The sequence below is a fragment of the Mastomys coucha genome, unplaced genomic scaffold (assembly GCF_008632895.1).
Source record: "Mastomys coucha isolate ucsf_1 unplaced genomic scaffold, UCSF_Mcou_1 pScaffold21, whole genome shotgun sequence".
NCBI lineage: Eukaryota > Metazoa > Chordata > Mammalia > Rodentia > Muridae > Mastomys > Mastomys coucha.
In genome coordinates, this window is record NW_022196904.1 from 111,621,380 (window position 1) to 111,648,916 (window position 27,537).

A 27,537-nucleotide genomic window follows, 5' to 3' on the forward strand; every position below is an offset into this window, starting at 1 on the left:
TCCCAAACTTATTCAAGAGTAGCAGCTCATGAACGACTGACTGGCTGCCTGGTAAACAGGCCAGTGGTGAATTGGGAATGGCAGTTTGCAGTTTCAGTTGTGTGTATCGAACTGGAGAGGAATGAGCCATTTATGACTAATATTCATTAAAGGATAACATCTTTATTAGTAATTAACTGCTTTGAAAATAGCCATGTGGAGTGGATTTGAGGTTATTCTTTTGATGGCAAGTGGCCTTCCCCCATCTGTGCTTCAGTTTTCTGGCCTGATAGATTCCAGGAGCAGCAGTCACACGGCAGGAGTAACAAGCACTGGGTTTTCCTCCAGGAGTCATCGCATGCCAGGGACACTAAGAACCTCGAGGGTTAGTGGACTCTAATCCCGTGTTGGGAGAGGATCTGTAACCCCTTCCAGACAGTTTCCCACTCCAGAAAGTAGAGGGATGCAACAGACAATTTTCTCACTTGTTGACAATTACATGAAATGGTTAATCCATCTCTAGGGGCTGTATTTTGTTTGGGGGGGTGGGGTGCTTGGAGAAATCCACTTGCTCTAAGCAAAGAGGCCTGGTGAGGCCATTTGAGAGAGGAGCAGACATCCAACCACCTTACCTCTGTTCAAAAAGACACCCAGCCATCTCTTCTGAGTTCAGATGGACATACAGACACTTCATCTATACTCTGGGCATCTCCTCATTGCATAAAACACCACGGCTTATGTCTTTTTTCCATTATGAAAGATTTATGATTTTTTTACTTTTCATTTTTCTTGAGACTGTCCTGGAACTGCCTATGCAGACCAGACTGGACTCAACTTATAGATACCCTTCTGCCTCTACCTCCTGAGCACTGAGATTAAAAGCATGTGCCATCACATCCAGCCTGATTTTTAAAACTTTGTGCATGTGTGTATGGGTGTTTGTATATGTGTGTGTACACTAAGAGTTGGGAGGGGGCATCTGTGGAGATCAAAGGATCCTGGATCTGGAGGTACAGACAGTTGTGAGGTGGCCAGTATGGGTGCTGATAACTAGACTTGAGTCTTCTGAAAGAGCAGAAAGTGCTCTTAACTGCTGAATGATCTTTTCAATCCCTTTTCCTAACTTTTTGAAATAATTGTGTATTATAATTTTGCATAAAACAAATACTATAATGTCCACTCTATGTGTGGTATGAGTCACAAATGTAAGCTTCCTGGCAACTCTTAGATGGGTCTTACTATCATACCCATTTCACAGACAAGGAAACTGAAGCGATGTAGCTACATGTCAGGGCCAGGATTTGAACCAAGGCAGAGTAGCTGTGGTACTAATACACTTAAGGTACACACTGATACACGAGGAGGTCGTTGGAGTGTGGATGACATGGATATCATTCTACCTGACAATTCCCAGCACACAAATGCCCCCCATTTGGCCTGAGCTCTAACCCAGCCCTGTTACTTCCCACCTGCTCAGTAAAACCTCACATTTCCACTCCCTGGGTCTCCTTGCCTCCAGGGTGAAACCAACTCTCTGTTGGAACATTTAGCATATATGAATCTTTAGAAATGTTTCATCCCAGCCACAGACAGATGTTACTATAGGGATTGTCCACAGCTAGAGGATGAAGGATCAGAGACACAGAATACCTCTCTATAGACACAACAATAAGCCCTCAGCAATTGTTACTCACCCTGAGTGCATCGTGCTGAGATGCCGACAAGGCGACCTCACCTAGGGACTGTCTTACTTACTTTGCTGCTTCTGTGGAGAACACCTTGACCACGTCAACTTCTAGAAGGAAGGGTTTATTTAGGCTCGTGGTTCCAGAGGGAGAAGAGTCTATCAGGTGGGAGAGCATGGCAGCAAGTAGCGGGGTGGGGGCAGGGGCTGGATCAAGAAGCCAAAGAGTTGGTATCTCAACCCCAAGCATGAAGCAGAGAGGGCAAAGCGGAGGCTGGTGAGCCTTTTTAATCTCAAATCCCTCTCCCAGTGATGCACTTCCTCTAGCGGGGCTAGGCCACACAAGCGGGGATAGGCCACGCAAGTCTCCTCAAACAGTGCCACCACCTGGGAACCAGGCTTATGAGGGACGAGGACCCAAAGCAGCAGTGAGCTGTGACAAGCGGCCCAGTTTGTGACTTATTATGCTGTCCATCTTTTAGAAGCTTACATTACAAATAAGAACAATGACAGTCAGAGAGGTTAAGTAACTTGTGTAATGTCACAGAACTGGTTAGTCATAGAGCCTGCATTTATTCTAGAAGACTCCAGAACTCCAAGTCTGGAAGTCTTTGCTAGCCCCTCATGCCTGAATTCCACATTATTGCTTATGATTCACAAACATCTTTCCTTTTATGGTTGTAACCAGGCTTTACAACAATTGTCCGGTTTCCTGCCCAAAGGAAACTGGTCTCAAGAAAAATCAAGTCACTCAGGTAACAGAACTGACAAGCGGGAAGCCCAGAGCTAGAGAGAGAGTTTCCTAATGGCCTGTTGGGTGTTCTTGTTACTGTGAAGCATCAATCCCCACCCCCTCCCACCCTCTGACCCCCTACCATGTATTTTAAAACAGTTAGCTAAGATTTTTTTCCCCCCGGGGTGTGACTAAGTGTCAGAAGCATCATGGCTATTGTTGTCGTGGCTTAGGTGAGCAGAAAGGTTTCTAGGGAAAGCCAGTTTCTAGGGGGTGTTCATCTAGCACAGTTCATGTGCTAGCAGTGTTGTGGCCTTGGAAGGATGCTGAGGGTGGTGCCCAGCAGCAGGACAGGCAGCATCCCTGAAAGCCAGAACATTATGGCTCATATGTCGAAGGTTCCAGTGCTCAATTATTTCACCACATTTATACTTGTTTGTTGAAGCCACTATGTCAAGCCCCTGTAGTGTCAGCATGTGGGACACATAGGAAACAAGAAATCAAGTGCCCTGTTCACTTAGGATTCCCACTCCACCAGGGAGACAGGGAAATGGCCACAGCGACAAAAGCAGAGGGGCTGGCATCGGGTAGACTGGTATGGTGAGATGACTTTTTTAGATGGGATCATCAAGGAAAGCCTTGTGGTAAGGTTGACATTTGAGCAGAGATCAGAGCAGGCTAGGGTATCTGGGGGCAAGGCAGTGGTAGGGAGCAAGAAGAATCCGTGTGAAGCCCCAGGCAGGAATACGCTCCCTGTGTCTGAGGAGTAGCCAGAGGGCCAGCTTAGCCTGCGCCGATTGTCATGTTATATTTTGTGACCCAGAATTCCTTTATGAACCAGCTCTCTTTAAAGGAACAACAAAACTATTATAGCATACTGTAAACTTGATAGGTGTGTGTGTATGTGTGTGTGTGTGTGTGTGTGTGTGTGTGTGTACACTAGAGATGCAGAATTTTGAAAATGTAAGGTCCTTGATAGATTTTTTTTTTTTAAATCTGTAAAGTGGTCAAAACATAGGACAGTAAAATTCATCCAATAATATCTTGTTTAGTTTCTGCCTTTCTTGAAATGACACAAAGCTTTTGTTTTGTTTTGGCTTGGTTTTGGCTTTTTGAAACAGGGTTTCTTTGTGTAGCTCTGATTGTCCTGGAACCAGCTTTCTGTAGACCAGGTTGGCCTTAAACTCTTTGTCTCCAGAATGCTGGGATTAAAGGGGTGTTCCACTGCCATCTGGCCCCAAAGCTCATTATTTTAAAAGTTGTTTAGAAAAGCCAAACTCTGTCAGAAGTATCATTACACTGTATTTTCAAAGCTTTCAAAAATATGCGTGCCATTTTCCATGTTAGTGGAAATATAGAATATTAAATTTCATTTGATGTGTTCAGCCTCCACATGCACATGGAAAAGCCTGGCCTAGCCAAATCAAGACATTGATTAGACTTAAGGAAGAATTTGTAGATAACTGTCTTCTCCTTGAGTTTCCAATATTTCAGAAGTGTCTCTAACAAGGCAGTTAAAACTTGGGGTGTGTGTGTTGTAGACACACATGTGTATGCAGCCACGTACACAGTCCAGAGAAGGGCACCATGTGACCTTCTCTGTCCCTTGTTACCTTCAGACAAGGACCAGCACACTCCAGTGATTGCAATATATCGTCTACCCTTCTCAGAACTGACATTACAGGTGCATGCACCCACGTGCCTCAAGCTTTTACATGGATGCTGGGGATTTGAACTTGAGTCCTCATGCTTTCACATCAAATGCAGGGGCACTCATAGGTAACAACACATGAGCCATCTGCCCAACCTCTTAGATTTTTAAAAAATTGTCCACAAGATGGCAAAATAGATGCGAAAGCTTTTGGAAGACAGTTAAGTTTTAGTGGGTTGCTCATTAGATGAGCCCATTTCAGGCAAGTCAACGTCTGGCGAGTTGTCCCAGAAACACATAGGGCAAAGTGTGCATTCCACAGGGAGATGGAGATGGACCTGTGATTCCCCAGGGAGAAGGATTTGGACCTGTGATTACTGGCCATAGAACTAGAAAGTCACTAACAGCTGTGAATATGGATTTTATCATCTCATAAAAGGAAGCCATTATGTGGGGATTAAAAGGGACAGTAGACCGAATCTAACAAACACTAAGTAGAAGTCGGTTCCATGATTGGAACTGGGCTGGGCCCCTTTACAGGCACAAAATAATTTTATTTCCTCCCATCTTTTTGCAGTTTTTCTCAGGGACAATTGTCAGCCAGGCACATTCATGTAATTTCCCAACTGCCAGTGGGCACAGGCAGTTAAGTTTCTTCAGCAAAACATCTATTTTAACTGTTTTCTTTTCAATTGAACATATGCACCTCTTTTTTTTTTTAAATAGAATTAGATTTCATGAGTCATTGAAGGACAGAAGTTACTTCCTCCCCAAATTTGCTGCCATGGCCCAGCAATAACTCAGCTGCAAGGCATGCTGGGAGAAACATCAACCCAGAATACAAAGGAGGGCAGAGATGGGGACTGGGATGGTTTCCACTTATTGGTGTCATGCCCATTGAGGCCCCAGAGCATCTGATGGGCCATAGTGACTCAGGCCATATCTGGTTTTTGTAGTCATGTCCAAGGAGGTGCTTGGACCTTAGTGCAGTGCTGAAGAAGGTTCTGGGAGGGGTCTTGGTCAGAGATGACAGAGCTGTAAGAAGTAGAATACTTCTCTCCCACACTAAACTACCTTATGCATCAACAGAAACAAGCAGCTAACACTAAGGAAGTCTTTATGGCAGAGAAACAAAGGCACATGTGTGCTTGACCTTGGAAGGAACTGGAATTTGTAAGTTTAAGGCAGATTTGTCTTCTTTCTTTTTGTTTCTGTGTTTGTCACTGCTTTTTTGGCAGGTGTGACTTCCCTAATCCATATCCAGCAAATTTCCTGAGTTTCAATTCATAATCACAGGAGAGGGAATCTGATTGGTTCAGTTATGTCAGGTGTCCCTTCCTGGCCCAACCAAGTGTTCACTAGGCAACACCAACTCAGTGGGAACCTTATAAAAAGTGTTGTATCTACTGGGAAGGAATAATTGGTGCTTCTGTTAACTGGAGGATGTCACTAGAATCCCTGGAGATTCGCACACAGATGCAGTCTGAAGGGCCTCAGAGAAAAGAGAAGTGGTGCCCAAGGGGTTCCTGGGAACTTGGCAGGTATCAGGGCTGCTGGGCACTAATGATTAGAGGATCTTGGGTAGGGAAGGAACCAGACATGCCAACTGGATATAAGTGCTACGGCAGGTAGGGATAAAGATAGTTGGGTTCTCTCTATTCTCTTGATAGTAGCATTGGTATATTCATTTGATAATTAAAGATCCGTGAAGTCCACAGAAGAAAGGTGCTTCCAGCCCCTGAGAACCTTTGTGTCTGCACTAAAGGGCAATAGGAAGCCAGAACAAAAATACAGGGAGGATCTTGTTTTGGCTTGGGATTATCGTGCTGTAAAATGAGAGAAAGGGAGAGTTAAGTGTGGACACATCTCCGTGACCACACATTCACCCCAAGGAAGCCCTGTGAATCCACATAGACTTGGCATGCCTGTCTGATGTGAAAGCACCCCATATGGAGGAGAAGCTGCTATGACTCTGCTCGTTTAGGAAGACGGAGGGTGAGAACAACCAACCCGAGGTCTCAGAGCAAGTATCCCATGTAACTAGGGTGTGAACCGGGACTGACTGATGCCAAAGCCAGAGCTCTTAATCACAGTACTTCACGGCCTCTCTGGAGAGAAGCAGATGGCTGTGTGTGATAAAGGGAGCAACTTACAGACACACTAAATTCACGGACAAGCCTTGAAAAAAAATCATTAAAAATTGCTATGGAGACAACATAATACAACTCATCTTAGAACACAGTACGAGAACTGCCCACGTGGTTGATATCCCCTCCACCACGGTCTCATTAAAAGTGGCAAGGGACCCGGGGAGATGTCCAGTGTGTGACAGTGCTTACTTCACGTGCACAGGGAATCCAGCTCTCCTGTAACCCCTCATGCTGTGAGGGAGGAAGCAAGAGGATCACTGGACCTTGACAGCTGCCAGCCTCGGTGCAGTGAGAGACCAAAAAGAAATGAGGCAGACTGGTAAAGCAGGCCATCCAACATCATCCTCTAGACTCTGCACACATGCATGGGCCCGTATACCTGTACACACGTGTACCTACGCCACACACATATACCATAATCTCAGAGAAAATGGCAGATATCCCACCATTACCACACAGGCATCATGCCACACTCTATTTCAGCTATGCTGGGAGATGGTTGCCTCTTCTGCATTCCCTGACTCCATGTGCCCGGCTCAAATGAGTTGTGCACATGCAGTGCACTTACCATTTTAAATGACCACCCCCCTGTGCTCAAATTCCAAATTTGGGAAATTTGGCACAACTATAATACATGACATGTATACATGAGATTTTTAGCTTTTTTAATTTACTGAGGGAATTCGGGAGAAAAAGAAGAAAAGAATTGAAAATGCACAGAAGCCACTTTCAGCTTACAGGCCACAGCAGCATCACGTTTGAAGAGGCATTTTAAGACTGTGCAGACTGGCTAGTTTGAAGAGAGAGATGGTGAGTTTGCTTTTCTGTGCTTTTAATTGGAGATGACAGTGGAACACCCACTTAGGAACATCCTGGAGTTGGCTGGAGCCGGCTAGAGCCGGCTGGAGCTCAGGAGAGAGGGGAAGGATAGAAATCCGAGTCAATGTGCATCAGTCCAGAGAGAGCCTCTGAGCCATGACTAGAGTGGGAAAGGCACAGTCAACTTGAAGCTGATCCTCAGTAAATACTTCTGTGATTCTTATATGGGGGAATCCATCAAGTAACACCTTATCGAAAACCATGGGTATGAGAATGAGGAACTTCTGAGGCAATGATTTTGTAAGGAGAATGGAGAACAAAGTCAGATTCCAGGACTGTGGAGGGGCTCACTGGGTAAGAGCTGGGGGCTGTGGAGGAGATCTTACAGTCAGCTGAGGTCCCAGGGTTCGCTCCTGGCTCTCTTAATGCCATTTCTTCTATTGCATTTATTTTGAGCATGGTTTGAATTAGTTATATGCATATTTTAACCAAGATTTTAGATGCCCTAGGGAAAAATTCACTCTTTATTTTGGTTTCTGTAATGACTAATACCATCTCTCTCTCTCTCTCACACACACACACACACACACACACACACACACACACACACACACACACGCACGCACATGCATATATGTTCAGAGGAAGCTCTCAAGCTTGCCTCTACTCCAGGCTTGCTCTAGTTGGCCCCCAGTTGGATTTTCCAAACTTTGTCATTCCTGACTACTGCAGGATAGGAACTTTGTGATATAGACAAATAGTCTTTAAAATATTGATTCACCAAAGTCAAGCTGGATATAGAATCAAAATAGCAGAGTCCAGACTGAGTTTATAGTGTTTTACAAGGACAATGACTTTCCATTTATGAAGATTTAACATATTTAAGTAATTACGTTTCAGTTTTTAAAGTGAATTTCAACTTCTGTACTTATTTTAGTCTTGCTATGCAGTACAGTCTGATAGTCTTTCTGCCTCAGCTTCCCAAGTGCTTCATTACAGGCCTGTCCCACCATGCTCAGAAAAAACAAAGGACAAAAACCAACCAAACAAACGAATAAACCAAAATCAAACCAAATAACCAACCAAATGACAGCAATGACAAAACCTCATAAACTGAATTTCTAAAACTAATTTTTTTAAGGTGAGGAAGTATAGCTCTGTGAAAAGCTGTTTACATTTAATAATATTTTTCTTTCCATAACTCATCTTTTCACTTTACATCCCAATCATAACACCCTCTCTCTCTCTTCCCAGTCCTGTCCTTACAAATCCCTGGCCCATTACTCTCTCCCCTTCTCCTCAGAGAAGGGGATGCACCCCTGAATACCACCCCAGCCTAAGACTAATTTTAATTAAGTGTGTTTTAAGAAAGGAGCAAAGCTTGGTGAAGAACTTGAATTCATCCAGGGGGATAGCTCAAACCCCTTCTTCTTTGTCATCTTCAGGCATGATCTGGTCTCACCCATGGCTTCCTGTCACATATGACTCCGTGTGCCTTATTCTTCCTCTTCAGCAATAACAACCATGATATAAGAAGCGTCCTATATTTAACAATATTTTCAAATGCCACAAACGCAAATTATAAAAAGTATAGACCTTTACACCTGTGATTACCTAGAACTATCTGCTACCCTGCTTTGAGAAACATTGCCATTTGGAAAGGTGTCTGGCGGACTCTCACACTGGCACTGTCGGTTCCTACCAGCAGCATGGCTGGCAGTGGAGAGGCACACAGAGTTGGCATCATTAAGTGTCCAGAGGCTAAAGGACAGCAAGATGCCAGTCATACCACTTAATAACCAAGACACTGGCCAGCTAAAGCTAGCCAGGTACAGTTCAAAGATGGCTGGTGTACAGTTAGCAGTGGAAATGGACCATAAAACATCAGCCCCTGAATGGGGCCATCATGGTACTGGGATTCCGACTATTGGGTCTGGGGAGAGGGGGCAAGTTAAGCTAATCCAGCCAGAAATGAAGCAAGTAAAATCTCTCCCTCACTTCTCCCTCTGTGGCCAATGCCATCTGCTGTTTTAAAAATAATTTTTAAAAGCAAGTGTTTTGGTTCTCTTCAGTGTGCAGCAAAGACAGTTGCTATTTTGGGCTTGTTTTCTATCACCCACCCCTACCAAGAACCAGGGGCTGAGTGTCGTTGGGCTCTGGTGTATTGTCTGTGGCACCAGCTTCGGTGTGACCTTTGTGCTAACTGCATATTCCACTTCCCCATTTCCCTCTCTGCCTCTCATTAGGTTGTTAGAAAGAGGTAGGACTATTGATCTGAAAAAGAAAAAAAAAATTTTCAAAAAAATATATAATTGGTTGACTTGCGCTGCTTGCTAGAAACCTGCAGCTCCAGCTGGATACGGGGACAGAGCCCTGTGAACCTTCCCTGCTGCTGGGCTAGAGGCTTTGAGGGAAGGGTGCATCCATCTATCCCTCCCAGAACCTTCTACGCTGCTTGTACTCAATGGGGGCAGCATTTAGTGAGAGGCTTCAAGTGTTGACCCTAGAACTGATCCATGGCTCAAATCCTGGCTCTGCCACTTAACAGCTGAGCGACGTTTCTCCAGTCACCTCTCTCTGCATCTGCTTTCATATATTAAGATGGGGGAGAACGATCTAATACTTGCCATGCTGGGTTGTTTAGAGATATAGAAGAGATAGAAAATAAAAACAAAGCATTTAACTCAGGTAGACATCAAGTGTTTGGTTATAGTGGCTTTGTGTCATTATTGTCTGTGTTGTAACTATTAAAATGCACACTTGACAACACATGGTACCTTTTATATAAAGTAATATAAATACCTATGCACTGAAAGGAATGTGGTTTATTTTTTTCCTTTAAATGCTGGATTAGACATTTGTTCTATGGCCAGAATTCTCTTAGGCAGTGTGTACATGCCATCTTGTTTAGTGTCTTGTGGGAAGGTGAGGAGTAGCCACTGTGTAAGTGAAGAGAAAACAAGAGCAGGGAGGTTAAATAATTGCATGGCTAGTAAGTAGAACGACATTCCATGTTCATTATGGTTCTTGGCTCTCTGCCGTGCAGTCTCCATCCTAGCCCTCCCAGAAGGCTTTGCAACTTTTCACATGAAGCCAACTTTTACATCACACCTCAGCATTACCAGCACCTTAAGTAACCCAGTCCACGGTTTACAAAAACATAGTGCTCTGGACATGGGACTCTGACCCTTTCTGTTCCATTCTTGGGTACCATTCCATTCTAATTCTTGCTTAAATTTTCTTTTTAAAAAATGGCTATGACCCACCAGTTCACATGGTGACTGGTTAAAGTGAGATACAGCGCTGGCCTGGCTTGAGAAACCAGGTGATGCCCCTCATCCGGATCATAGTCACAGCACACAGCCTTGTGTGTCTGACAGGAGCCACTCTATTGGAGATGGTTGGCTCTACCGTCCTCACCATACACAGAGGACACAGGCCTAGGGACATAGAGTGATCTTGAGGTCCATCCCCAGAGAAACTTCTGGGACAGCATATCTTTTCCAATTGGGTGGGTTAATTGAGTTCAAAGGTTGTTTGCACTCACGACGATGTTTCAGGTGCCTATGGATTCCTGTGCCATTCATCCATTCGCTCCTTCATTTACTTCGATGGATTGATTTGGTCAGTTATGGTAGACATTCAGTACTATCCGTCTCTAGACCATCGCTCACAAAATTAAGCCCCCAAATCTTTGCGTTTTTCCATGTACAGATCCCCTTACGTAATCTGAGTCAGTCCATCTCGGGTCTCTTCTCTCACGCCGTCTCCTTCTCTGTTTGACACTCTCGCTGGTTCCTGGTGGATCCTGAGGTATATAGGTAAACTCTCTGCTCCTGGCCTTTGCTAGGCTGTGTCCTCCACCACATTCATGCCTGCTCTGGGTGGGTTTGCTCAAGGGTCTCCTCAGTGATGTTTATCTATCCTGAGCACTTTACTGCAGTTGGCAGCCGCCTTCCCGGTCTCACTCACCAGCACCTCAGTCTCTTTAACCTGGATCTTTTACATAGCACTTGCTACCTTTTGATACTGTTTGTCACCTCTTATATTATCTTTAGCAATATGTCTCTGCTGAGTTGAAACATAGCTGCCAGAGATTTTTGTTGGCTGGGTTCACTGCTTTTCTCTCCTGCACCTGTAACCTGGTACCTAGTAAGGCTCTGTAAATAGTTCTTTATTTAAAGAATAACTGGATAAACAGATGAGATAAGACTGCCACTGGGTTGAATGTGTAATTACAAACTATGATGTCATCAGAGGGTCATCTGCAGTTTCACAGAAGAACATAACAAGCAGACCTGGCTTAGATTGGGTGGGTTAATTTAGAGGAAACATTTTTTTTTTAGGCTGAGAACATGAGGGGGATTTTAGTTTCCTGCAAATAGTGCAAGCCGTGCCGTGGTAAGCCAAAAGAAAGCAGACCAGAGGAATGATCTAACCCCGTAGGCAGAACTAAGGGGTGAGGGGTGAGGCTCATTCATTTAGGGAAACCCTTTGACAGAAGGAAAGGCATCAAATCTCAGGTGGGCATTTCTCCAGGACCATGACACCTTCTGCCTCATTAACCTTATAGACAGAACCATGGATCGGATTCGTCCCACTGCTCAAATGATGTATCAACACTTCAAATATGCCTAGCTATAACAGTGCTCCTAAATACAGTCTCTTTAGCATCTAAGCATGTGCTCTTTTACTCTCTGGGCACCTCTTGTGTGTTGCTCAAGGGCCAGGAGCAAGCTTCCTCAGCCCCTGGCCTGAAAGAGCTTGCAGCCTGCCTTGAGAGACATGTGTAAAGTCCCCTAGATTGAGATACAGATTTTTTTCCAGATCCCAGTTGCTTCACTTCTGCATATGTCCTTATTTTAGATTCTTATTGTTATGTATAAAATCATAATCCTCAAGGGTGTATAAAGCAGCCAAGAAGGGAGATTAGATTATTCAATATGGCCACTTTGGAAGAAGGAAGATTAGATTATTCAATATGGCCACTTTGGAAAGAAGGAGTCTCTCTTGGGGGTTATGAGCATGGTTTGGCTTTAGATAAAGGGAGAGACATGAATAATGAAGCTGTCCTGGTCAAGGCGTGGTTCTGCCCTTCACATAATCTTAGATCTGGTCTGTCCTGCAGGGTGGCCTGACTGTGAGTAATCTCTTCCTGGGAGCCAAATACCTCTTCTGGATAGTCTGGCACCAGTTCTTCTGTCTTTTCTTCTCTTAGTATGGGAATTCCATGGAAATTTTAATTCTTTGGGGTCCATTGTCATCACAGTCTGATAGCTGAAGGGAAAGGTACAGGTGTCTCTTTAGAACATCATTTTTCCTGATAGAAAGGTTACAATTTCTCTCCCCTTGCTTTTAAATTTCAGTCTTGAGGGATTTGCAATGAAAATTCCTGAAATATGCCTATGCACACACCGACATTTGCTGTAACAAAATGTCTAAGGGAAACAATTTAAAGAGAAGAAAGGTCAATTGTCTCATAGCTTCACGGGTTTTGGTGTATGGTGGACCTACCCACCATTACTCCCATTGATGAGGCAGAACACGATGGTGGAATGCTATGATGGAGCAGGGGAAGGGAGTGGGGCTTGGGAAGCAGCTAGTGACAAAATACACCATTTAAGATCATCTACCAGTGACCCACTTCCTCCAGTAACTACTATCCCCTAAAGTCTCCACTGCCTCCCAGTACTTATGAACCCATAAGAATTAACCCATAATGAGTCAAGAATCCTCATGATTCAATCACTTTCTCAAGTCCCACCTCTGGACTCTGCTGCACGATTTTGTTTTAAATAATGATGTGTCCTCATAGGGTTATATACTGGGGCCTTGACAGCCAGCTAATGGACCTATGAAAAGTGATTGGATCCTAAGAGCTCTGGCCAAAGTAGACTTGTCCTCCCCTTAAGTTGCAATCTCAGGTTTTTAGTCACAGTGTCAAGAAAGTTAACTACCACAAACCTTCCAGATGTGAATATTTGGGGAGAAGCACAGTGTTGTCTTCCTAGGCTGCTGCTTTTGAAACTCGGCTAATTGGTGGATTTTGCTACCCACCAGATTAGCTGTCTGTCACCTCAAAACTCTGTGTCTTAAAGCAACAGTAAACATTTATCACTTGACAACCTCTGTCAGGGATTTAGGCTAGCACACCTCCTTAGAAGTCTAATTCCTGGTCTAAAACAAGTGACAGTCAAGTGGCCAGTGGCGACGGCAGTCCTCTAAAGGCTTAGACGAGGAAGGTGATTCAGTAATGTGACTGGGGTGTTGGTGTTGGCTGTGGATAGAAGCTTTGAGTCCTTGTCAGTAGGCCTCTGCATAGTGCTGGTTGAGTGTCTGCACATCATAGCTGCTGTAGAAGATATAACCCAATAAGGTGCAGAATGGAAGCCAAAAGGTCTTTTGTGACCTCATCCCAAAGTCATGCATCCTATTGGTTACACAAATTAGACGAGTCATTGAGGGAAGATAGGTTCTGGATAGCATGCACATTAGGAGATGAAATCACTAGAGAGCCAACATGAAGACAGGCTCCCACACATACCTACTACTGTAAAATTACATACCCAATATTTGTTACTTTCTGTTCCACTAGACAATAATATCAATTAAGTAGTAAGATCCATGTGTTAATTATATTTTCCAGCACAAATGAATTTCAATTTGTAGTTATTAATTAAAAGTGATTTCATTCCACCTGTGCCAGCCTGCATGCTTACAGTGGCTTAGGGGTTACCCTTAAAGGGATGCTGGGGCCCTTCCTGAAAGAACATGCTGGAGTTCTGGTAGTTCTCATCATAAATCCCAGCTACTCCCTGCTCCTCGTTTGGGTCCTGAGAAAGTATGGGGTGCTGACTTTGGTGTTTGCTCTCTTTCCTCAGGACCGCCTGTACTTTGTGATGGAGTATGTGAACGGGGGTGACCTCATGTACCACATCCAACAAGTTGGCCGTTTCAAGGAGCCCCATGCTGTGTAAGACAGACCCTCTCTGTGCCCTTTCCTTGGGATAAATGGTTGTTAGTTCCTTTAAGTTTTAGCCTACTAGGGAGTTTTTCCCCCAGCATCCCGGGCTTCTCTTTGTGAGCAGTATTTGGCCAAGGAGGGCTGTATTCTGCTTGCTTTGAGATGTTTCTTTATGTTCCTGAAGGCCAGCTAAGAACTCATAGCTCTAAAGTAGTGGCTGTTTCATAATCTCTAAATTTTTTTGCCCCTCCTGAGAAAGGTCTTCTAACTTCCTTGGGGAATGTCTTTGGAGGTTTTTGTTTGTTCATTTGCTAATATTTATTGAGAGCTTTCTTGGTGTCAGACCCTCGAGTACTAAACAAACACCATCTCATTTCATCCTGAATGGTAATGGGGAGGGAGAGAGTCTCACCCAAGCTTTACAAACAAGTGAAATGAGACCCGGAGGGTGGGAACCGCCAAGACTCTAGACCTAGTGGAGGATCTGTGTGGCTGAGACCCACCTGTGTTTGTTCATCTGTTTCCTACACCTCTTCCTTCTGATTCTTGGGGAGATGAGGGTCAGAGTTGATTTGAAGCTGTGGTTTGTGGGTTCTCCATTTTGTCCCCTCCAGTGCACAAACCAGTCAGAGATCATTTATAAAATAAAAATCTCAAAGAGCTTCTCCTTTGCTTAGAACCCCGTGGGTGAGCAGGCACAGAAAAAGCCACAGGAACTAACGTCAAGTCTCCTTCCTGGGTGTTTACTTAGGTTTTATTGCTTCTCCTGAGAGCCCCCAGAGCTCATGGAGGGACCCACCCTACAGCTCGGGGAGGGCTGTAGGTTCCTGTTCCCTTCAGCCTGTTTCCTGTCTTCCCACCTGCTGAAGCTAGGAACACTGTTCTGTTTAGCCCCGTGCTTCCCAAACAAGCTTTGTGTTGTTATCCTTAGGACTGCTTCTCTTTTTCTCTCTGACATCAAGTTGACCTAGGTTTGATTCATCCTTTCATGACACATACTATCAAGGCTGACCCAGCTCCCTGAGGTCCTGCCAGCCCTTGTGGTATAGCTGGCAGGGTTTTCTTTGTTTGCTTGTTTTGTTTTTGTGCTCTTATGATCTCTTTAGTGAGCCAGGCGTAATGGCCAGCCCTTGAGATACTGAAGCAGGGAGATTTCAAGTTTGATGCAAGCCTGGGCTACATGGCAAATTACAGAGTTACAGGCCAGTGGAGCTGCGTGTGGAGTGGCCTTAGGCCTCAAGAAATAAAATAACAAAACAGGGACTGGGGAACTGCCTAGATACACACTGCTCTGGGCTCTTCTACTATCCCCAGCACAAGAAAAGCAAACCCTTCTTCCTTCTTGGTGGGCTTCCACCAAGAAGTTACACATCAGACTCCAGCTGTTTCCAGTCTGGGCTGGACCACTCATTTGCTCTATGTCCTCTCCAGGCTCCTCACAGACTTGGTTTCCCCATTTAAACAACAAGGCAGTACTAGTAGGACTTATGTCATCGGACTCTAGGTGGAATTAAAGCAGATAGCCCCTTAGACAATGCCAAGTGCGTGCTAAGCTTCAATGGCAGCCAGAGGCTGCCACTAAAGTCCTTGAATTTGTACTATATTGAAACACTCCTCCACCAGCCCACGCACCTCCACAACCCCTCCCCACTATGCAGTCGCTGACCCTTTATCCACTCCCATGTGTCACTCTGAACTGTCCTGTTCACCCACCCAAGCACTCTGCATTTTAGGAGCTGTAGAGCTGACTATCCATCGTGGGCTTTACATGCCTAGCACCTTGTTCAATATTCTATTGACTTCTGAGCTAAGTGTATGGTGCCCTTGACTTTCTCCATCACCATTTTTTTTTCTAATTTCAGATTTTACGCTGCAGAGATTGCCATCGGTCTGTTCTTCTTGCAGAGCAAGGGCATCATTTACCGGTAAGTGAGCATGGCTGTTCTTTCTGTCTCCTCAGCTCCCTCAGCTCCTCCCTTCCTGCCTCTTTCTTCAACTGCTTTTAAAATTAGAATCTGTGGTGGGGGAGGAATCCTCCAGTACTAACTTGGGCATGTGTTCTGCCAGGCAGCATCGCCCACTGCCCTGGCAAAGTTTGGGCAGCTGTATATGGTGATAGCAAAATCTTGATGGACTGTGTCACCCATGATTCTCTGGAACCTTCCAGCTTGAGGACACTTAAGTCTCTGAGAAGAGGCAGCTCTGTGAAGAGGGCGCCAGCAGCACTTTCCTCCAAGACCCCACACCCAGGAAGCATGTAAAGAGTCGACTGCCGAGTGTGGCAGGATCGTATTATTATGCAACCATTTTTCTTGTATGTAGCTGCAATTTGGAAATAGATCTCTGAGTTGCTCTCCCTGAAAGACAGGATTAACTTCAGAAGTTGGCATTTGCCGGTTTGGGGAGAAACAAGTGTGTGATCATAGCTGTATGAGTCATACCATTTTATATTTCATGCAAGGCAGGGTAGCAAGCCCGAGGCTGCTACTTGTCAGTGAGTCCAGGGTGTACAGTTCCTCTTGCGCTGCGCAGATGAGATGGCACAGGCAAGGGGGGATCGACTGACTGTTATGTAACAGGAGCCGGTGGGGAGTGTGCTTCTATCAGCTCTTGGCATGAGCAAGGGTCTATTTAAAGGCTCGCGAAGAGTCATATCAGCCCATTTCATTCATCTATTTGACAAATAGTCATCAAAAGCCTACTGTGTGCTGAATACTGTTCCAAGTGGAGAAAACAGAGACAAAAACTGTAGAGCAAGAGCTGGAGAAGTGAACTATGGAGAATAGAGTTTATTGGAGTGTGGTAGTGTGCAGAAAGGATAAGATGGGGTTGCTGGTGCTGTGTACAGATGCTCACCTCTCTACTGTAGAAACAATGGAAATTCTAGCCTGCCGTTAGTGATACTTGGGTGTCCTGAACCCCTTGCTGTGGAGCTGAAGGATATGGGACAAACTGCAGGAAGAAACCAACCAAAGACTATGAACCCAGTCTTCATGCAACAAGACTTTCACTGTCTCAACAGTAGGTTCTAACTCCTTCTCAGGATGTGGCTCTCAACGAATAGAACCCACCAGGCTCCTAAGAAGATTAAGTGTGAACTGCACATGTGTTAGAAGAAAACCCAGCAGGGATTTGGGGCTCATTATCAGCCTAGTGGGATATGGATTGAGATTTGGAATGATGAACAAGCAGTTCTGGTGCTAAGACAATCCCTTCTCTAAAATGATCTATCTATCTATCTATCTATCTATCTATCTATCTATCTATCTATCTATCTATCTCATCTCATCTCTTTCTCCTCTCTCTCCTTTCCTCTCTTCTAGATTCCTCTCTTTATTCTCCATTTTTTAAAATATTATTTATTTATTTATTATATGTAAGTACACTGTAGCTGTCTCCAGACACACCAGAAGAGGGCGTGAGGCTTCATTATGGATGGCTGTAAGCCACCATGTGGTTGCTGGGATTTGAACTCAGGTCCTTTGCAAGAGCAGTCAGTGCCCTTAACCACTGAGCCATCTCTCCAGCCCCTATTCTCCATTTTTAATAATAGGTTTTGTTTTTTTTTTTAACGAAGTCTACTTCTTAACATAAAGGCTAGAAACCCAGCTGTAATTACATATACCTATCACCCTAGAACATGGGAACATGAAGCAGGAGAATCATAAGTCCAAGGCTAACCTGGGCTACAGAGTGAGAGTCTATCTCAAAAATACAGAAATATGAAGTGATCACTTCCATGCATAGTTTCTATGAGCAAGGCCAAGTCCATGACCCAGGCTTAGACATTCAGTTGTATTCACCCAATACTGTTGGAATCAAGAAAACTGGTGACCAAGGAACTAAGATGGTAGCTGAGAGTGGCCATTATCACCGGCTGCAGCTGGTTTACGGTAGGTGTTGGCAGTACTTGTAGAGTCCAGCATCAGGACCTCATGGAAGAAGAGGCAATGTTTGCATCTCATGGTGATGTCAGTGGTAGCTTCAATATTGCCCACTCTGCATTTTGATGAGTATGGTTCTGGCCTTGTGGAGCCTCCCTATTATGTTCTCCAGCTTCCTAAGAGATTTTGTGAACTCCTCATTATTTTTCCATAAATTCCCTTTCATATTAAAATCATTAAAGTTGTTTTTCCTTGCCTACTATCAAGAAACTCAGTTGAAATAGAGTTCTAGAAATTGATAATCAAGTGAAAATTGTAAAAATACATGACAAAAGATGTATAATTTTATGATTTCATAGAAACTTCCTCTACAGTGGAAAATCTTTTCAAGTGTCACAAATCTCTGCCTCCTTCATTTAGATTTCTGCTTGATAGCATGGTTCTTCTTTATTTTTTGAGATTATAATTACATAGTTTCTCCCTTCCTTCTCTTTCCTCCAAACCATCCCATATACCCCTCCTTTCTCTCTTTTAAAATCACAGCTCCTTTTTTATGGATTGTTATTGCACACATATATGTGTATACATGGCATACACATCTGAGCACACACACATTTCTAAATACATATGTATTACTTGATCATCTATATAATGTTACTTGTATTTATGCTTTCAGAGCTGTCCACTTGTTATTGGATAACCAATCAATTGGTGTGCTCGTCCCTGGAAAAGACTATTTCTCTCATGCACAGTATTCCTTAGCAGCCTCTAGTTCTCTGTGTATGATCTTTCCCCCATCCGTATTAGCACATCTATTATTGTCTTTGTTCAGATCACATTTGTGCGGTCACATTGATAAGACTGTATGGATGTAGCTTCAGACATTACTAAAAGAATCTCACAGCAAACACCATGATTCTCTGACTCTTACAATCTTTCCACCCACTCTTCCACAATGTTTCCTGAACCTTAGGTGTGGGAATTGTATTGTAGATGTATCCATTGGGACTGGGCTCCACAAGTCTTCTCTTTTTATTGGTTGTGGTTTTCTTTGATGGTTTTCATCTGTTTCAAAGACAAGTTTTCTTGTCTTTGAGGAACTACCTGTCTGTGGACAGGTAGTTAGAGCCTAGTTAGAGATTGTGCTAATTCAATCAAGTGTACATAACTTAGAAGTCTGAGCTGTGCAGTTCTTAAGGATCTAAAATGACAACGTTTTTGATTTTTCCTTTTCTGAGGAACATGCTACACATGAATGGGGTTCAGAGATGACTGAAAGATCCTTTTGGTTAAACTGAGTATCTGGTTTATTGGTCATTGACTCTGAGGTCTGTGCTAACTTTCCTTATTAGAGTTCTACAAGATAAATGTTTCAGCCCTCCTTTGACATAGAATGAGAGTGTTTTACAGGGAAAAACAGCAACCAAAGCAACCCAAGGCTGAGGAGATAGCTCAGTGGGTAAAATGCAAGCATGAAGACCTGAGTTTGGATCTCCAGTACCCACACATAAAAACTGGCTGTGATAGCCTTCATCTAGAAGAGAGACTAGTGACCCAGCTGCCTGTTTCTGGCCATACAGTCAAGTTGAGAGGTGTCATGTATAATGAATTCATACATACATCTCGTATGTAGTTGCTGCATAGTACACACTCCTGGTTTCTAGCCTGGCATTTGGACATAGTGCCTTGAAGACACGCATGAGTGCTGTCTAAGATTGGCCCTATGGATGGTGCCGAAGATACTTAGGATGGGGAAGGTTGCTGTCTGCAGTGGATGCAAGTGTATGGATCTCCTCTTGGATCAAGGGACCTTACAGACAGATAGGAGGTGTCTGGATAGGTTGTCATGACATCTATTCATCTGACAATGACTACAACCACTCAGTTCAGCTTTACTTAACTTGGCTGCCATTGAGAAGTCTGCAGACACATCTGAAAGTTCATTTATCACATTCCTTGTAGCCTCTGATCTTTATTAGCTTTCTACCCTTCATCAATGGACCTCTGGAGCTTTTAGACTTATATTATTGCTCCTGAATCAGCCCAATATTCAAGAGCTTGCCTCCTTGCTGGGGATAACCAATAGGGTATCAAGATTTTGATGGTTCTCCATTGCCTGTTATTGAACCAGTCACTGTGAGTACAATGTCTAATGGCAAGTACAGCCCTGTAAAGCCACTCCTGGGACCAGAATTCAGGTTCATACCATCCCTATAACATGGCCTAAAGATCAGGAAAGAGAGTTGTACCAGACATTCGGAACCTGATCTGAATGCAGGATAGAGCTCCAAGTTAGGAAGTATGTTCCGTACCTCCAAGAGAACTGGACTTCCACATCGTCTGATAGAACCAGATCAGTCTGAGATATCAAGCATCCTTACCCACTGGTGCACAAAGTGTTGACATTGGAGTAGATATTTAGGAAGAAGCAAGTATGAAAGATACCCCCATGGGATATAGGGACAATCTTACATGCTGAAGACAGGCAGGGATTTTCCAGACTATGAGGTCCTCCTCATTCACACAGATGGCCAGTATTAGGGTGAGAGCAAAGGACAAATTCTTTAAAGCCTAGATGTCACTATCTTAGAGACCCATCCTACAGTGACATCTTCTTTTACCCTTACTATCTCTCTGTCATCTTTCTACTCTCCAAATTGCTGTGCAGAATTCAAATAGCCATGATCATAGGGTGAAATATTACTTATCTTTGCTCGACACTAGAACTTAGCTGGACTATAAAGAAGCATTCTTATTTATCTTCTTCATAGTTAATGTTTCCAGCTCCAGGAATAGTGTCTGACACACAGCAGACATGCAGTGGACCCCTGTTGATTGAGGGAGCAGTTGGAGCTCCTGAGTACTGTCCCACAAAGTAGGAGAGCCAGAAATAATTGGAGTTAAGTGAATTCTTTGAATCTGAATTTTTGTTAGCTCCATGGTCTTCAGAGACACCTTAAAAGTAATATTTTCATGGAAAAATACCTTTTTATAGCAGAAGAGATCTCAGGTATAAAGGTTAACTTGTGGGCTTCTCTTGGATTCTAGAATCATCCATGGTTCTGTGCTCTTTTCGTATCTTCCTAAGGATTCTCTCTTTTCTGAGATAATGTCTCCTCATATCTTTGTAAGACACATTGCACAGTTCACTCTGTAGAAAAAGAAAGTACAGAGGTTTGTGGGCCCTTTTGTGATAATCTCCCTGCCAGATCGTAAACCACTGTAGGAAAAAGTGAGTTTGATGTGTTACCTTTGTGTCCGTGAAGCTCAGAGCACAGGAGTGTGATGTATCTATATCAAGTGACTGTTGGGTGAGTTGAAATAAGCAGTGTCCACACTAAACTTCCAAATCCTTGTCTGCCACAGTGACCTGAAACTTGACAACGTGATGCTGGATTCTGAGGGGCACATCAAAATCGCTGACTTTGGCATGTGTAAGGAGAACATCTGGGACGGGGTGACAACCAAGACATTCTGTGGCACTCCAGACTACATTGCCCCAGAGGTGAGTGCATACAACCACCTGTAGTGCTGTTTCTCCTGCTCCCCAATAGCGGGCCGTGAGAGGGCTTGGAAGGGTTGAGAGTGGTGCCTGAGATCCTTGGACCAACCTCGTTCCTGCTTTCTGTGTCATCCCTCTGAGCTCTCACTTGCAGATTAGCTTAGCACTTCTAGAAGGCCAAATATGTCAAGATGTAGGGAGGATTTTTTTAAATAAAACTCAAAGGAACGATCCATCACACATCAGTAAAAACATATCCATCATCAAGCTGCTATGGCTCGTGGCCATATGATGTCTCCTAATTATGACATTGAAATGTTTGTTGCGAGAGTGAGAGACAGAAGGGGAACAGATCCTCTGGGCTGACAAGACACATTGATGGTGCACTGCACATTGGAGATGCATTCCTGGAGACTCCAAATTTGTCTTCCTATGATAAAGATATAGGTGAAAGTGTGAATGTTCATCAGAGTAGCCCCCTTTCTCCCAAAGGACGTGCCCATTCACTGGCTTTTCCCAACACGATATGACACAATAATTTGCAAGTACATGATACAGAGTCTTGGAGAGAGAGAGAGATGTCCTAGGATTGCTCTTTTCCTTGGCTAGCCATCAGTCACTTGCTATACAAGAATTGTCTAGAAGGTTTCCCATGGAGGTGTAAGACTAAATATAATGTTTAAAACCTGCATGTTCTGTGCCAAAGCAACTCCTTTCTAGAAGCAGAGGTTGCACACACACGTAAAAGCACACACACAGAGGAGGGAGTACATTCAAAGCCCTCCTTTCATCCCAGCACCGTTTCTTAATAATGAAAACTAAGAGAGAACATCAATATTTATGACTATCAATAAAGGAATTAGTCACTAGTACATACCACATTTGTGTCAGGAAGTCACATATAACCTTGGAAAGATCAGAGCAAGTCTCCATGAACTAACTTGAAGCAATGTCCCTCCATAGGGGGGAGAGGAGAAGGCTGTGGTTTAATTATAGTAGAAAACGTCACTATTCACTGATTCAAGAGAGTGAGTTAAATGTATATGAAAATATGGGCATGTCGATAAAAGGAAAACTAAAATCAAATGAGGCGTGGTCACACCCACCTGCCAGCCAAGCCTTCAGGAGGCTGAGGCAGAGGAATCTGAGTTCGAGGCCAGGTTGAGCTCCCTAGCAAGACCACTCCACACATGAAATAATAAAAATAAGGCAAATGCAAATGAGGAATAACAAATGCAAAGCACTGTTTATAGACAGTGGCAGTAGCACTCGGGACGCCGCTGTGTGTTTTCTCTGAGTATGCAAATGCTCGAGAAAAGGTGCAGACAATCTGCCTGGGAGATGACACATGGATTTCAAACACTGCAGAGAGCAAGAATGCTCCCGTCTCTCTGTGTGTCGTAGATAGCTGTGTGTCACTGATTCTCCCACAGAGTAAGTAAGTGTATTTGTGTATCCCTGTGTGGCATACTCTGGCCATTTATCCTTTGGCTAATTTCTCTGTAGGGTCTGACATACCCTGACACACTTCCTGGGTATGTCCTTTGTTCAATGAGTCCTGGTTCCCATATCTAGCTGTACTCAGAGAAGTCACAGAGAGCTTTAAATGTTTTAGAATGCCCAGATGTCACCCTTTTTGGCTGTTGAATCCAAATCCCTGTTGGGTCATGATCTTCAACAGCTCCCGCTGGCTGTGGGGCTACGGAGCACTCTGCCCTGAGCAGAGAGCCTTTTCCTTCAGCTCAGCACTGTCCTTGGTCAGCTGTGTTGTTAACTAACCGCACCACCTCTGGCAACTTTTCTCACCTCCCAGGCTCTATTTTCCTTGGTAAAAGGTTTAACTTCTTGGGTTGTCAGAAGCAAATGAAACACCAAGTGCCTTAAAGGTGTGAAGACACGTTCACTGAGAAGCTTCTCACGCAGCCTGTGTCTTGCAGTTACTTCTGTTCAGAGTACATTTCTTATTCATTTATTCTTTTGTTTCATTATTTGTCTATCTTAAATTCCCAAATTAAAAATGCATACCTATAGAGTACAAAATGTTTTGGGCATGTGGAAGGGTTGAATTGCATTGATTTGTATGTACAATCTTATGTGCTTAACCTTTATTGTTAAAATCTGCACTCAGTAGTTACAAAAATATTACTATTGGGTATGTATGTATGCAAGCATATGCCATAACACACCCACATGTGGACGTCAGAGGATGACTCTACAGAGCTGGATCTCTCCTTCTACCTTTTCCTGGCTTCTAGGATTAAATTAGTCATCAGTCTCATTAAAGAAATGCTTTACCCATTAAGCCATCTCACTGTCCCTCAGTGATTTGTTTTTGTTTTGTTTTGTTTTGTTTGTTTGTTTTTTGAAGCATGGTTTTGCTGTGTTGCCAAGGCTGGCTTTGAACTCACGGCAATCTTGCTGTCTTAGTGTCTGAGATGCTAGGATTACAGGTGTGTGCTCCAGCTCCTGGCAGTCACAGTGGTTTTCAAGAAGGCACTTCATTGTTAACTATCATAGTCATGTAGTACTGTAGAGCTCTGGAACTTGTGACTCTTAGCTGATGGATGCCTTCATCCTTGGACCATCTATGCATTTCTGACTTTGAGGAGGAAGCTGGGATGGGAGACAGGCTTCAAGAAGCAGACATTTGCTCTATAGCCAGATTTGTGCCAATGCTTTTATTGAGAGAAACAAACAATAACTGAATTACAGACCATTATAGTAAAAGGCAATGTGAAGGGTGAGGTATAAGAGGTGTTCAGTACCTCATACCTATAAAACCCCAGCGTGTGCATAGTGTGTCTGTTTTGTAGAAGTTAAGTAGCTTTCCTCAGGGTCACACTGCAAAGAGCAGTTAGGTTACAACATTAGACCATAGGCCCATAAACCTCAGCCCTCAACCTTTGCTGCATCAGCACCTTGCCTTTGACACAGCTGCCTCTTCACTCTGTATGCTAAGAGGTAGACAGCCACACAGCTATGAAAACCTGGCAGCCATGAGCATCCCTCGATCCTTTAATCCTTCTTCCATTCATTTAATTTATGGAAACCATTGGACGATTGGGAATTGTAAGACATATTTGTGTGTGTGTGTGTTTGTGTGTGTGTGTGTGTGTGCGTGCCTGTGAACATACAAGTGCTTTCAATGGAATCCTATGAAGAGATAAAGCAAAACAATGGTGCAGACTGGTGTCGTAGCTTAGTGGTTACGATTAAGTGCCTACTGCTTTCCCAGAGGTACTGAGTTTGGCTCCCAGTACCTTTGTGAGGTGTCTCACAACTTCCTGTAACTTGAGCTCCAAAGGAATCTGATGTTCTCCAGGGTCACTGCACTCACATGCGCATACCTCCCCAACACACACACACACACACACATACACACACACACACACATACGTTCACATATACTTCAAAGTAAAAATAAAATCTTGAAGAGTAACAATGTGCCAGCACACAAATCTGATGGAAATGCAGAATAAAGAGCACCCTCCGTGGAGGTCCACCTCTGAAGTGCCCGAGCTTAAGTAGAGAACGCACCACTTTAATATACAGTTGTGGGAAAGAGTCTAGCAGAAGAAAGACCAGTGTTTTTCATGATTTTACTCTTGACAAAGAATTATAGATGGTTTTCACAGATATTTTTTTTACCATGTATACTATCCAAATAAAAACAGATGTAAAAGAATCAAAAATACTTTTAGGGTGTTGTATTTTTAATCATGGTTCAAAAGAACCACGCTTAACTGTGGGTGTAGGTCAGACAGAGATGAAGTCGCCCAGCAAGCATGAGGCCCTGAGTTGAATCGCTAGCTCCACAAACAGATGAAAAACAAAACAAAAAGCCCACATGTTGTAAATTTTACCATCTTTAAGTATGTGGATCAGTAGTGTTAAGTATATCCACATTATTGTGTAAATGTTTTTACTCTATAGTAAAAAACAAAAATAACCACTCCTCCTCTTTAAAATGCTGTACACAGAACTTTGAAACATCACACCACACCCGGTGCTTAAAAAGGCACGGTGGCACACAGATGTTTGCCCAGCTGCAGGTGCCTTTGTGAAGCATCAAATTCAAGGAGACAGAGCAGGTGCACCCTACCCTCTTTGTCCACTCTCTGAGACCCTGCTCGAATCTGGGATGGTAGCAGCCATTGTAATCTTGCACCGAAGGCCAGGGCCATACCTGAGACTCCCTACCCAAGTGCTAGTCCACTCTTCCTATTAAATAAGTGGGAACTCAGTCTCCAGCCACAGGGGCTGTCTGCCACTCTGATGGGATGTCCTCTGTTTTCCAGATCATTGCTTATCAGCCCTACGGGAAGTCTGTGGACTGGTGGGCATTTGGAGTCCTGCTGTATGAAATGTTGGCTGGCCAGGTAATTGAATTTTAAGTGATCTGTAAGAAAATGACCCTCCACCTCCAGCCACATGGTCTCTGGGGAAAGTGACAGCTTGGTCACAGCTTATGAATCTGAGTACTTCTGACTTTTTCTGGCCTTGGGGTTGCTTAAATTTGTTGATCATCTTTTCTCGTGAAGATCTCAGAGGGTAACCTCATCTTGGGATTGGGGATGGGGAGAAGGAAGTCCTGCTGGACAGAGAAAGCTGGCAGGAGGGCCAGGCAGGGTCTCTTCTCCCACCCTGCTCTCTGCTCCACAGGCACCCTTTGAAGGGGAGGATGAGGATGAGCTCTTCCAGTCAATCATGGAGCACAATGTGGCGTATCCCAAGTCCATGTCCAAGGAAGCTGTGGCAATCTGCAAAGGGGTAAGTTGTTCCTCCCTCAAGGCCACGACTACCGTGCAAGGGTACCCAGCTAGTTGGAAGGAGAGGATTACTCTCACCTCTCGCTCTGCTTCCAACACCAGAGCCCTGTTATGAAGCTGTTCTCTCCTGGAAACAAGAGTTCCCTTCTCATTTGCACCACCAAGGTGCAAATGTAGACACAACCATGTACTGGAGTCTTGTTTTTAGCTGGGCAGCAGCCCCAAGCCTTACACAAGGAAACCCAGAGCCGTTGCTCAAGAGCTGGAACCATGGGAAAGAGGGCCTAGGGTGGCCTACCTTGTCCTACTCTGCTGTGGATGTCTTTAGTTAACATTAAATTCTTATGACTTTTGTTGTAAGAAAATTTTAGTATTGATTCTAGGTGACCACCTGGATAAGCTGAATTAAATGCAGTGTCTCCGGACTTGCATTGATCTCCCTCAGCTTGTAGGACCCAGGTGTGCACATAGCTGTGTACACACATGTGCACAGTTCAAAGGGTACAGGTACACACCTACAATGGCAATAATTTCTGTGAAGAAAGACAGGCAGGAGTTTGCAGGTAAGGTTTATTTGTGTTACCTTTCATGTTGAATCCAATCGACTTCTTAGACTATGCAGACCTAGACCCTGTCCCAGGATTAGGTCTGCATACCCGTGTTCTGAAAAATTCCCCACATAGCTCAAAATGCACTGCTGTTAAACACAGTGTCCAAAGGAGGCAGTTTCTCATCCACAATTGAAGTGTGAAAGCTTCACCCTGAGACTGAGGGAACAGCGTACAAAGATAGAGGTTTTATAAAGGCTTTCCCACCGGCCAAGAGGGAATGTTCTAAAGGTTAGACCCTGGGCTGTGCCTGAGCATGAAGCTCCTACCGTTTGTCTACATATACCAGGGTGGTCGTCATAGATCTCTAGGATGCTTGTATATCTCCCATGCCTTACCCAGCCCTGCTCTTCCTGACTCCAGTCCAATGCGGTCTATGTGGCTCTGGTTAAGGATATCAGCAACAGGAGGCTCAGTCTGAGTTTTGGCCCTGGTGATATGAGCTGGGCCAGACTCACAGCTTGAAAATACCTCGTAAGACTGACTGAACTCTCACCTACTGAATCACCTGAGCATTGTGTTTGAGCTACATGGGCGAGGAGGCAGACATCTCTGGGGAAGCCACGTGTGAATTAGCTTCAGTCCCTAACATCTTCAGGTTAAATTGGTTACAAACATTTTTCATAGAGGGTGTGAGGCAGGGAGAGAATAAAAACAAGGAGCCCAGAGGAGACTCAAAGGTTCATCAGGAACACTGGCACAGCATATAGATAAAAGATGATGCAGACAGAGGCTGTCGAGGCTCCTGGAGGCATCTTGTTAAGAGAGGCGCGGGAGGAAGTCAGTCGTGGTCT

General features: G+C 44.1%; 1 protein-coding gene across 2 annotated transcripts in view; it reads left to right on the forward strand.

Moving 5' to 3' along the window:
* The window catches only part of Prkcb (protein kinase C beta), a 339,260-nt gene that overhangs the window by 272,449 nt on the left and 39,274 nt on the right, over nt 1-27,537 (forward strand). For both annotated transcript variants that reach the window (XM_031388182.1, XM_031388181.1), the window contains exons 11-15: nt 13,898-13,989; nt 15,843-15,905; nt 21,231-21,369; nt 25,665-25,745; nt 26,029-26,136. In XM_031388182.1, the coding sequence (XP_031244042.1) occupies nt 13,898-13,989; nt 15,843-15,905; nt 21,231-21,369; nt 25,665-25,745; nt 26,029-26,136 (483 nt within the window). The remainder of the gene's footprint in view (nt 1-13,897; nt 13,990-15,842; nt 15,906-21,230; nt 21,370-25,664; nt 25,746-26,028; nt 26,137-27,537) is intronic.